This window comes from Balaenoptera borealis, assembly GCF_965194805.1.
Source record: "Balaenoptera borealis genome assembly, chromosome: 2".
Classification (NCBI taxonomy): Eukaryota; Metazoa; Chordata; class Mammalia; order Artiodactyla; family Balaenopteridae; genus Balaenoptera; species Balaenoptera borealis.
Window position 1 is genome coordinate 37,573,777 of NC_138867.1, and position 13,212 is coordinate 37,586,988.

At 36.1% G+C, this 13,212-nt stretch overlaps 1 protein-coding gene across 5 annotated transcripts in view; it reads left to right on the forward strand.

Annotated features, from left to right (window-relative positions):
* The window catches only part of CCDC152 (coiled-coil domain containing 152), a 36,278-nt gene that overhangs the window by 7,366 nt on the left and 15,700 nt on the right, over positions 1-13,212 (forward strand). For all 5 annotated transcript variants that reach the window (XM_082382475.1, XM_082382474.1, XM_082382476.1 and 2 more), the window contains one exon: positions 6,719-6,787. In XM_082382475.1, the coding sequence (XP_082238601.1) occupies positions 6,719-6,787 (69 nt within the window). The remainder of the gene's footprint in view (positions 1-6,718; positions 6,788-13,212) is intronic.

The window sequence follows — 13,212 nt, forward strand, 5'->3', positions numbered from 1 at the left end:
AGTTGCTCCGCGGCATGTGGGATCCTCCCAGACCAGGGCTCGAACCCGTGTCCCCTGCATTGGCAGGCAGATTCTCAACCACTGCGCCACCAGGGAAGCCCAGAAATAGTAATTCTAATGAGTGTGCTTTTTGCTGTAACAGTGATTTTACATTTGTAAAATATTTTAAATTCACACAGAACTTTCCAGACTATCATTTCATTTTATCCTTAATATAAACCTGAAAGACAGATAGGACTGGTATTACTATTCCACCTCGGTAATGAAGAAACATGAACAAAAGAAGGTAATCTGTCTGAGTCCAGTCAGCTAAGAAATGGCGAATCCAGGGACTTCCCTGGATTTGGCGGTCCAGTGGTTAAAACTTCGCCTTCCAACGCAGGGGGTGCAGGTTCAATCCCTGGTCGGGGAGCTAAGATCCCACATGCCTTGCAGCCATAAAACCAAAAACATAAAACAGAAGCAATATTGTAACAAATTCAATAAAGACTTTTTAAAAAATGGTCTACATCAAAAAACTCTTAAAAAAAAAAAGAAATGGCAAATCCAAGGCTCAATCCAGGTCTTCAAACACATGGAAAAAGTACAGTTGAATTCCTGCCTCACAATTACACCAGAAGAAATTTCAGATGGGTCAAAAATTTTAGTGTTAAAAATGGGCTGTTCTAGCCTGAAGCTCTCCCCTCGCTTCTTGGACGTCCACACCATGCGCTCTGCTCAGCTCCCAGCAGCCTCCATCCCCACTGCCTCTGCTTGCTCTACACCTTCTCTGTGCACCCGTTCGCCCTCAGGGAGCCTGGGAGCCTGGGCACCCAGCCTGGCACGGTGCTACTCATTGAGAAAGCGGCATTGCTCTGCGGCACAAAGGTCTGAGACTGCACTCAGATGAACCAGCTGCAGCGGCAACTTTGCCCCAGGCCTGGTAGTGCTGGGCGTCCCACGCAACCAGTTCCAGGCATCAGGAGAACACCAAGTACCAAGAGAGCCTGAATTCCCTCAAGCTCATCAGAGATGGTCACGCTTTTCCAGAAGCGTGTGATGAACGGCACGCAGATGCACCTGCTTTGCGCCTTCCTGTGGAAGGCCTTGCCCTAGCCCGCCGACAACCGCTGCTTTCAACAGATTCCAAGCTCATCACCTGGGCTCTGTGTGCTGCAACGATGTTGCCTGGAAGTTAGAGAAGTTCCCCAAAGGTGCGTCTGTGCCCAGCATGGAAGCCCTGCTGTCCCAGGAGCCCAGCTGTGCCTAGGGCTCCCCTCCTACCCCTGCTGCTTGCCAGTCACAGTGCTGCCCTCTGTCGGGGTCTCATCCATAAGGTATTTCCTCTACACCTGCGTGCAGAAGCCACCTGATAACCAGGAAGATCCCCCTAGACAGATGCTAGTCCTGTCCATCCCAGCCTTCCCTTTGCCAGACCGAGGGTCCTTACTAATAAAGAGTTGGGCATCAGAAAAAGAAAAAAGAAGAAGAAGAAGCTGTATACATATAATTCCTCACTACGTCAACTGAGAGGGCATAAAATCAGTAGGAACAAACGAACCTAGCACCAAGATCTTGGTTTCTAATACCGTCTTATAATAAAAGGAACCAGGGCTTCTTGAAGAAATGGTTGATTCTAAGACTGGGGCAAGAAATATATAAGATGAGCCTAAAGCATCTTGTAGTACCAGAAAATAAGCAAGTGCTCAAAAAGAAAAAAAACTCCACAATGATAGGGGTATGTTAAAGGGATAAAGGACCCAAGTGAAAAAGTTCTCAATGACCAAAGCTGGAACAATTTGAGCAACAAAATAAATAAAGTAGTATTGGATTATAACTCAAAGTATATAATAAATATCCATGAGTACATACTGATAAAAATAAATGATTAGGGCTTCCCTGGTGGCGCAGTGGTTGAGAATCTGCCTGCCAATGCAGGGGACACGGGTTCGAGCCCTGGTCTGGGAAGATCCCACATGCCACGGAGCAACTAGGCCCGTGAGCCACAATTACTGAGCCTGCGCATCTGGAGCCTGTGCTCCGCAACAAGAGAGGCCGTGGCAGTGAGAGGCCCGTGCACCGCGATGAAGAGTGGTCCCCGCTCGCCACAACTAGAGAAAGCCCTCGCACAGAAATGAAGACCCAACACAGCCAAATAAATAAATAAATAAATAAATAAATAAATAAATAAAAATTTAAAAAAATAAATAAGTGATTAAATAAATAAATAAATGGGGTGAAGAGATAAATCTCTGCAGAATTCCAAATAACTTATGTAAGTGACTTGGCCTCAAGGAAGTATATCATAACACCCCACTCATGAGGTGTGGGCTGTGTACAGTTACTTTCTTCACTGTAGGGAAACATACAGAATGGAAAGGGAGGTGGTGGAGAGTAACTATATAGTGGAGAAATCTGACATACACGTCCTAAGGCAAGTAATCAAGGTCAACTGGGTGTAATGTTGATAGTATGTATGTTTGCTATGATGTGATGAAAATGGCACTTTACCTCTATGTTCTTCCCCCCCATAACCTCATCTAATCATGAGATAAGCATCAGACAGATTCACATAGAGGGACATGCTACAAAATACCTGGCCAGTACTCTGCAAAACTGTTAAGGTCATCAAAAACAAGAAAACTCTGAGAAACTATCACAGCAAAGAGGACCCAAGGAAGACATGACATCTAAATGTAATGTGGTATTGTGAATGGAATCGTAGAACAGAAAAAAGACATTAGGTAAAAATTAAGAAAATCAGAATAAAGCATAGATTTTAGTTAATAATAGTGTATCAACATTGGTTCATCAATTATAGCAAGCATACTGTACTAAAGTAAGATGTTAATAATAGGGGAGACCAGGTATAGAATATTTGGCAACTCTCTGTAATATCTTCCCAATTTTTCTGTACATCTAAAACTGTTCTAAAAAATAAAGTTAATTAAAGGTCAAAAAATGAAGCCACAATTAAAAAAAACTGCAAGAGAATATAGGGGTTTTTGATTTTATATTTTTAAGAACTGAGAAAGCCTTTCCAAGAGTGACATCTATCAGTGGATATCTGGTTAAATAAATTATGGTATATTTATTTAACGAAACACTACGTAACTGATAAAAAAAATGAAGTACCTTTATATGATATAACATAATCTCCCACATACAGTAAATGAAAACAACAGTGTACACAACAGTATATTATCATTTTTATAAAAATATATCTTAATGCACACACAAACACCCTCTCCCCTATATATTTGTATATCTCTGGAAAGATAAACAATGTCCGGGTAACAGTGGTCGCTTTGAGGGGAGGGAAACTGGTTAGTTTTGAGGCAGAGATTGGCGAGATAGTCACTTTTCACTAAACTTGTGTTTCATGTGTATGTATTACTTGAAAAACATAATCAAATACTTCTTTAAAATCCAGTTATACTTATTCTAAATCTAATGGCCTTTTTGCTGAATAATACGCAGTATAAGTGAAAGAACAAGTGAGAATATCTTAGAAAGCAAAATGTGTACTAATTCACTTAGAGAGGAAGAACAAACTACATATAATGATTGGACTTGTTCAACAATAAAGAATGATATCTTGATATTTTATTTTCTTCACCTGATACCAGATAAACAATGTCTTTGCCAGCTCAAGATGGTATAATATTGATATTGAGAATCATATACTATTAAAAAAAAACCTTGTCATACATAATTATTTAATATTTCCAACTGCTTTATGAAATAGATATTAATGCCCAAATTGCTTGTTAATGATAGAGCCTAAATGTGACCTCAAAATAATCACTGATTTACTAAATTATACAGTATAAGCAGTAGCTTAATATTCTGAGCTCTAGTTTTTAAGAATTGGATAAGATAGTATACTTCAAATTACACTGTAAAGTCCAACAGAAATGATAATGCAGGTAAAGATTTGCAAAGAGAATTAAAAGCTATTATTCTAAAATAATGAATGGTATTCTATTGATACCTTTTGAAGAATTCCTTATTGAGCCAGTTTCCTTTGTTTTTAAAAAAAAAAAGTGTGTTGAGAGAGCCACCTTGTGTTCTAAATTTGAAAATACACATTTTGGGAACATTCAGTATACTTTCAGTTTCAGGGCTCTGTTTTAAATTTGCTGATTACTGAGGTACCATATTTCATAAATGCTGGATTCATGCTTTTAAAGGCACAAAGACAAGTGATGGCAGGATCTATGCCTCCATTTTTAATTGTAGCCGCTAAAACAGTACCATACATGAAGTAGGTAATGTCAGTTGTCACTTAACCATCATTCTATTACTGGGAAACAGCAAGAGAAAAAAAATGGAGGACGGTGGGAACTTTGTCTGAGTTGGTGGTGGGGAAGGTAGAGGGGGAATGGGGAGGAGTAGAACCTTATACTAGCATAAAGATTTTAACTTCTACAAAATACTTTCATTTCTATTAGTGTAGTTGAAAAAAGTACATGGAGACTGAGTGCGGGACCTGTAACTGAAAGGTGAAGTTTTGAATTCTCCCCTCACAGTACTGGTTCTTTCACTTAGTTAATAAATACAAAAACTATTGAACACCTATGAAATAGTTACCACTTTAGAAGCAAGGAATATCAAAATAAATATCTTTACCTGAAAGAGTTCACTATCTAGAGGGAGAAACCACAAATAACTAAAATGTAATGTGAACAATGGAGAAAAGCAATATATACAAATTGTTATGGGACAGAGAGGAGAGAAATAGTAACAACAACAACAACAATGTTGCATATTTGTAAGTGATTTTAGAAAGTATATTTTTTCATTTGTTTGTCAGAACAGTCTAATATATGAGAATAGTAGCTTACCCAGAGTGTCATAGCTACAAAGTAAAGAAAACTCTAATCTGGTTCCTCTGATTCCAAATTTCATGGTTTCATCAGCATATCCTACAATTCCTGAGGAAGTACTGAATTAAGAGCACAGGATTTGAAATGCAAAAAACCTATGTTCAAAACTAGACCTTCCATATACTGTGGAATCTTTGTTAAGTAACCAGACCTCTATGAGTGACTTCCTCCCTTTGCAAAATCACAATAATTATACCAACTTCTCAGTATCAGTTTGAATACTGATTATGATGTTTATAAGGTACTTAGTGTAATGCCTGGCAGGGTAAACATTCAATAATAGTACTTTATTATACCTAGACAATTATTATTGTTAGACACAAATGTGGTATTTAATATTTAACCATCAAAACAGATACCCAAGTAAAATGGAAACTAGTCAGTGTGTCACACTAATGCATAGTGCCTGAATATCGGCCGTGGGCCTCTAAAACAGAAAGAAAGAGCATAAGGTTCAATATTTATTAGCTGTTAAGCCAAGCACATAAGAATGAAATTGCCCTAATCTTTCTTTTTAAAAATATTGTTATTCTTTATGAAGTTTTCATCATTACATATTTAGCTAGTATAATTATAAACTTAAACTAGTACAACCTGGGTTTCTCAAATTTATAGTAAAAATGTGATAGCAATAACTATCACAGAGTCTGTCTCTGGCTCTGTTCTTGCCCTCTTTCCAGGGCCTCCCACCTACTCAAATTACTCTGAACAAGTGGTCTTGCGCTGGTCTTCTTGGTGGTAGTAAAGTAGTTAGAATCATTGACTTTGGTGCTGGACTGCTGGAGTTCATGTTGTAGCTCTACCATCTACTATTTATAACTTTGGATAATTTGCTAAACTTCTCCATATGGATTTCCTCATACGTAAAATGAGGCAAATACTAGGACCAATGTCAAAGGGTTAAGAGGATTAAATGATTTAATATTTGCAAAGCACTTTGAATATCAATACAATATTATTTTCACACCACAGTTTCTCCACTTATTCCTTTCTTACTATGATATTGCCTGTCAATCAATCAATCACTTAACAAATATTTATGGAAAGACTATTATGGACCACAACTGTTCTAAGTACTAGGGAGAAATAGAAAAAAAAAGAAAATAGTCCCTGCTATCCTGGAGCTTACAGCCAAGTGGACTGATTAAAGTTACAGAAGTTTCCACCACTGTTGCTACCATCAGCTGTTGCTGGTGATAACCAAGGGTATACTGAAAGCTTATATGCACATGTCAGGGCACTAATGCTTGCAAAGGAGGTTCCATCTCCCATTATGCAAGAAGACATTGGCACCAAAGTTGCTGATGCCTTGTAACTCAGCACATTGAGTTTTTACTCCTTTTATTGCTACTCCCTTGCCCTAGGACTCAGGCAAAGAGGACAGGTTAGAGGACAGTGAGGAAGAAAAGCATTGTCTTCTCCCAAATGACACCATCTCATCAGCTCTCTCTATTTTTGAACAGAACTTAATGTTCCTTGACTCTCTTTCCTTAGAATGTTCTTTTATGGAAAATTCACTTGGATACAAACCTCATAGTTCTCCAGACATGTCCAAATGTGCCTTACTTCTAGGGCAGATGTTACTAAGTCACATGGTGGGGAATCCCTACTATACTGGGTTTATCGTGCCTTAGAAAACTCATTACTAAATCCTGGAGTGCATTTGACCTAAAGAGTGCTTAAAGAGTGATTAAAAAGTATTTATTATATAATTTATTTTGAGATATCTGGTTGATTTATTAAGTCTCATAATTGTCAATTAAATATTATTTTAAGTATCTCAACTTTGAGATAATAATTCCAAAATGAAAGCAAATAATATTCAAATAAATTTATCTTTTATGTTTTAGAATGTGCTACTCTTCATAATATGATAAAAGGGCTACAACAGACCATTGACTATCAACATAATTTGAAAGGTAAGTTAGAAAAAAAAGTAAAATCTAAAAAAATATGATATATTTAAGCACCTTTAAGCATAGAGAGTTTTCATAAACAAAACGAAAAGACAGCCCTCAGAATGGGAGGAAATATTTGCAAATGAAGTAACTGACAAAGAATTAATCTCCAAAATATACAAGCAACTCATGCAGCTCAATATCAAAAAAACAAACAACCCAATCCAAAAATGGGCAGAAGACCTAAATAGACATTTCTCCAAAGAAGATATACAGATTGCCAACAAACACATGAAAGAATGCTCAACATCACTAATCATTAGAGAAATGCAAATCAAAACTACCATGAGGTATCACCTCACACCAGTCAGAATGGCCATCATCAAAAAATCTACAAACAATAAATGCTAGAGAGGGTGTGGAGAAAAGGGAACCCTTTGCACTGTTGGTGGGAATGTAAATTGATACAGCCACTATGGAGAACAGTATGGAGGTTCCTTAAAAAACTAAAAACAGAACTACCATACAACCCAGCAATCCCACTACTGGGCATATACCCTGAGAAAACCATAATTCAAAAAGAGTCATGTACCACAATGTTCATTGCAGCTCTATTTACAATAGCCAGGACATGGAAGCAACCTAAGTGTCCATTGACAGATGAGTGGATAAAGAAGATGTGACACATATATACAATGGAATATTACTCAGCCATAAAAAGAAACAAAATTGAGTTATTTGCAGTGAGGTGGATGCACCTAGAGTCTGTCATACAGAGTGAAGTAAATCAGAAAGAGAAAAACAAATACCATATGCTAACACATATATAGGGAATCTAAAAAAAAAAATAGTTCTGAAGAACCTAGGGGCAGGACAGGAATAAAGACGGAGACTTGTAGAGAATGGACTTGAGGACGTGGGGAGGGGGAAGGGTAAGCTGGGACGAAGTGAGAGAGTGGCATGGACTTATATATACTACCAAATGTAAAATAGATAGCTAGTGGGAAGCAGCCGCATAGCACAGGGAGATCAGCTTGGTGCTTTGTGACCACCTAGAGGGGTGAGATAGGGAGGGTGGGAGGGAGACGCAAGAGGGAGGAGATATGGGGATATATGTATATGTATAGCTGATTCACTTTGTTATGAAGCAGAAACTAACACACCATTGTGAAGCAATTATACTCCAATAAAGATGTTAAAAAAAAAAAAGAATAGAGAGTTTTTACATCTCTGACAGTAAACTTCTCTTAATCTGGTCTTGTTAAGTTCATCAGCTAAGGGCAGGGCTCCTTACTACTTAATAATACTTCCTAAATTATTGTGAAATAAGAAATGTCATGCTGAACAGAACAATTCAGTCATATCCTGACAAGGACATCAGGGTTTTATAATTGATTATAATAATTCTATTACTTTTGAAAGGTTAGAAGTATATTTATTCTCAGTAGTATTCTTGGTCTGATAACCCTGTGTTCCGTTTTGAAGGATGGGTATTACTAGTAATCACATGATGAGTATTCTATTCAAACTTCAGTGATAGTTTAGTTTACATTTTAATTTTTGTCATAAGCTAAGGCTATGTTTGTGTAAATGAAGCCAACACATTCAGCTTATCTTATTTTTGTTAGTCATGCTAACCCAATCAATAGGCCTACCATTTACAAAATGAAGCAACCTAGTGTTTTGTCCTGTTCTGATTTAGCTACAGTGCAGTGTTAGTGGGATTTTCCTCTGCTATATTGGAGTTTAGACTAAATTGCCTCCAAGGTCTCTTCCAACATAAAACTCACATCAAACAGGAATTTTTCATCTTAGTCCTCTGCTTTTATCACAAAGAAACAACTTTACATATGTAGGTGAGATACAGTGGTGATCTTATATGCTATTTATTTGATTTGACGTGTTATTCCTTGTAGTTGTTATAATATTCTAATTGAGATGTATCTATTTTTAAGAATTATTATTAGTTCTTACTTTTTCCCCATTGCTTTCCCTTAAAATATTTCCTCAAGTGTTGATGAAACAAATATAGAAATTGTATAAGAATACTTCACACTTACATTGTCAAACAGCATCTGCAGTACATAAAGGACTCATTTCCATATTAATACATCACTAAAGCTGTTCTGGAGATCAAGAAGGGTGATAGATAGGGAACCATACCATCTCCAATATCTTTTCTTTTGGTTAATTCCTGCAGACGTCTGATCGCCATTTGTCCATTAGATTTTCACTTTACTTGGTTCTAGCGTTCTGCTCATTTTTTCCCAGCATTTGATCCCCATCCCACACCTGGTTTGGGCTTTCGTTTGTCCATCTCAATGCTGATGGCTCAAAACAACTTTTCCCTTCTCTGACTAAATACAACGCCTACCTGCACTTTTTAAAAACTGTGTATGTTCAAAATCCTTTACAGGATTCAAATGGTATTTAACGCTTTCCAGTATTTTGTTCAAATAAAATATCTATCAGAAATTAATGTTAAATACTTTGAAGTCCCAGAAAGTCAATTATAATTCAATAATGAATATGTTAAATGTTATTTCTTTGTAAGAGGAAATTAAATATCAACCAATGGTCAAGAGCACCATCTTTTCACAGATATGGTAGTACAAATTTTTTAATAACCCATTTCTGAAAATAGATATTCTATGGTGTCTCTCAGGAAGAAATAGCAATTCATTGATTTCATTTTTCCAGTGTTTCTACAGGCCTCGGTTTGGGCAAAGTGATAGATGTGAACTACCTGTCTTTCTTCTGTTTCATCCATTTGATTGTCAAGATTGTATGGTTAATTTGCTTATCTAGGCTACAGTGGTTACAAATGTCTGCCTCCCCAGAAAGTATTTCCTCTTCTTAATAAAAACCTGATTTTTTTTTTTTCTGACATCCATTCTTCATCCACACAATCATATGCCTCAGTGGAAGCTAATTACACCCCAACTCCAACAGAGGGCTTCTGGAATAATTTTCCTCTCTTCCAAAAAAATGTTTTCTTCTAGTTGCTGATAAGTCTGCATATAATGCCTGAAATTGTTGCAGACTCTTTGCTTTCAGCTTGAAAATTATGACAGCTTGAGGATAGCAGGAAGAAAAGACTAAAAAAAAAAAAGAAAAGACATGGTTTCTTGACAGCATTATTGAACTGGTGAATCAGTTACACTCTAGGCTTAAGAGTTTCTTCTACCACTGTAAGAGAAATGATACCTCCCTTTACTCTCATCCATCAATCTTTTCAGTAGGGGCTTATGGGCTGTGTAAAAGATGATCCATTGAGATGCAGAAAGAAAACAATGAAATTCCTATTTACATTTTTTTTATCTAAAAATCAAGGCAAATAATTTGATGAAAATTTAATAGTGGAATGTTATTCCTTACTCTTTCTTTTTTTTTTTCCCCCGAAACTAAGAGAATATTTTATTTTTATTTTTATTTATTTATTATTATTATTCCTTACTCTTTCTGTATGTCAGTTATGCATCATTTATAATGCACAAGATTCCTCTTCTCCCAAGGAGAGTGGGAGTTCTAAAACTAAACAGTTCCATCTTTATTTTTTCTCCAGTCTCAGTGTATTGACATGTAGTATGGTTTACATGTACCTGGTTAAGAGGGTTTATATATTATATTAGCTACTTACCATCAAACTAATCCTTTCAAAATAGACGGTAGCTTTAAGAAATAAAATACATTTGACAATAATACTAATAACACAAACGCAAGTCAAGAATAAGAAAGTAGCAGAGCTGTTACTTGTTACCCTTGTACAAGTTCATCAGACATATTAAAAAGTTAAAAATTATGAAAATCTATCATACCTGATGAAATGTCAGCCAATGGTGGCCAAGTAACTGCCTTTGGGAGAAAATTAATCTATAGCAAGACTGTTTTCAAATGAATATTTGGAAATGGTTCTATCATTAAGTGATTTGGAAGCTGAAAGTGTGTCAACTTTAAGTATTCTCACCTGCATATTAAATTTGGCATAGAAATGCTAAATTCAGTAAAAAATTTTCAATGATTCTCAGTGATTTTGAACCCTTTCGTTAAATGTTTGTTTGGTTTTTTGTTTTTAAAAATCTTTAGAGAGGCTTATAAAAACAATTAACACCAAAGAAGATGGATTTTGACAAAATTTCAAAAACAATCACTTTTGCATAATTGGTGTTTGGCATTGTAAAACGAATACAGTAGTTCCTCCATCTCTGCAGGCCCTGCATCCATGGGTTCAACCCACCTAGATAGAAAATACTTGAAAAAAAAATTCAGAAAGTTCCAAAAAGCAAAACTTGAATTTGCCAAGGGCTAGTAGCTATTTACATAGCATTTACATTGTATTTATAATTATTTACATAGTATTTACATTGTATTAGGCATTATAAGTAATCTAGAGATAAAAAATATACAGAAGGATATGCATAGGTTATATGCAAATATTATGCCATTTTATATAAGAGATTTGAGTATCCATGAATTTTGGTACCCACAGGGAGTCCTGGAACCAATCCCCCAAGGATACTCAGGGATGACTGTATTGTGATTTAGTAAGTGCAGCCAGTGATGAGTTTGTTCCATTAAAACCAAGTATCAAAACAATCTGAATATTAAAACCAGACTTTGAAGAGTTAAATCAACATTGTAAAAACTGTTGATGCATTTTCATTTCCATTGTTTCACTAAAATGTAAACAATAATAATGATTCAATAATTTTAAAGTTTTATAACAGTACTTTAAATAATATTAGAATAAATTAACATTTTTCCTCTTTAGTTCACCTTTTTTACTTCTATTTTATTTGTTTTAAGAATTATATACAATTAGAAAATAGTATATATATAATTTATAAATAACTAAACATGAATTGGGATGTACACACTTTTTTTTCATAAATTTTATTTATTATTATTATTTTGTTTTTTGGCTGCATTGGGTCTTCGTTGCTGCACGCGGGCTTTCTCTAGTTGTGGCGAGCAGGGATACTCTTTGTTGCAGTGCACAAGCTTCTCATTGCAGTGGCTTCTCTTGCTACAGAGCACAGGCTCTAGGCGAGCAGGCTTCGGTAGTTGTGGCACACAGGCTCAGTAGTTGTGGCTCGCGGGCTCTAGACCGTAGGCTCAGTAGTTGTGGCACATGGGCTTAGTTGCTCCGTGGTATGTGGGATCTTCCTGGACCAGGGCTCGAACCCGTGTGCCCTGCATTGGCAGGCAGATTCTTAACCACTGCGCCACCAGGGAAGCCCATGCTCGTTATTTTTATCAAGAGGGCATACAATTCTAAGAGTTTGGAGACTATTAGTTTAGAGCACTTCATCTGTTTGTCACTACTTTTTAGATTTTGTTATTTATGTTGGCCAATCTATTCCCTCCTAACATCCTACCAGTTATACATGACATAGTGGTTGGTCCCTCTTACCAAGGTATTAAACCTTTTATGGCAATACCATTGGAATTTCATAGCTTAAGGGAAAACATGAGCCTCTCATTCTCATGAGTGATTGGATGATCAAGTTAAATATATTTTCTGAGATGTTCTCATTGTCAAGGACCAAAGAAGCTCTTCCTTTTATTACTGCTAACCTGACACCAAGAAGGAAAGTCATGAAACAATATTTAGTGAATTGCATCTGATATGCTGTCTATCAGGGTGGAGAGAGGCAAGGGCCCATCATGCAGGTTATGCACGAGTGTTGGCAGCCCTTTATACTATGGACTTTTTTTTCTTGTTGCTTGATTACCCTATCCTCTACTCCTCAACTTTAGTCTTTATACCTCAAAGAATGAATTCATCCTATCTTTGAAGTAATACGTGTTTGGAGTTCAGGATATGAACATAGAAAGAGAGTATGATTCATTACAATATATCAAATGATAGGAATATTTCTTATATTATTGTATATTATTCTATATACTGGTTTAGGAAAGAAACTTCAGTAGCTCATTATATGAAAGATGGTGACATTATGCCTTTTGATTTATGACCAGTGACTACTAATACCAGGGCAAAAAGAAAAAAAAGACTTGGAGATTTTTCTCCATTAGAGGAGAATTATCACCATATAACCAGTCCCAGATCAATTGAATTTCAGGAATTTAAACACATGGGCAGTAAAAAAAGAGAAAAGAGAGAGACACATGAAATCAGCTGCAAATATGGAGCACCTCCAAATTCAGTAGAATTTAAACTTATTTTTGCCAGTTTTCTCTAGATAATTTCTTACAACTTAATATTGCTTTTTTCCTATCTAAACTGAGTCTGAATAACTTGAATTTATTTAGGACCTTATACTCTAACAGGGTAAGTTTTAAGGAAGACATTGTTATGTACAGTGCAACTTTACTATACAAAATTGTACTAAACAAAATGATTTAGTCAAAACTGATCATTGATCAGAATGTTTAAAAAGGGGCAATAGCACGTATTTAGTGCTATTCTATAAGAGAATTAT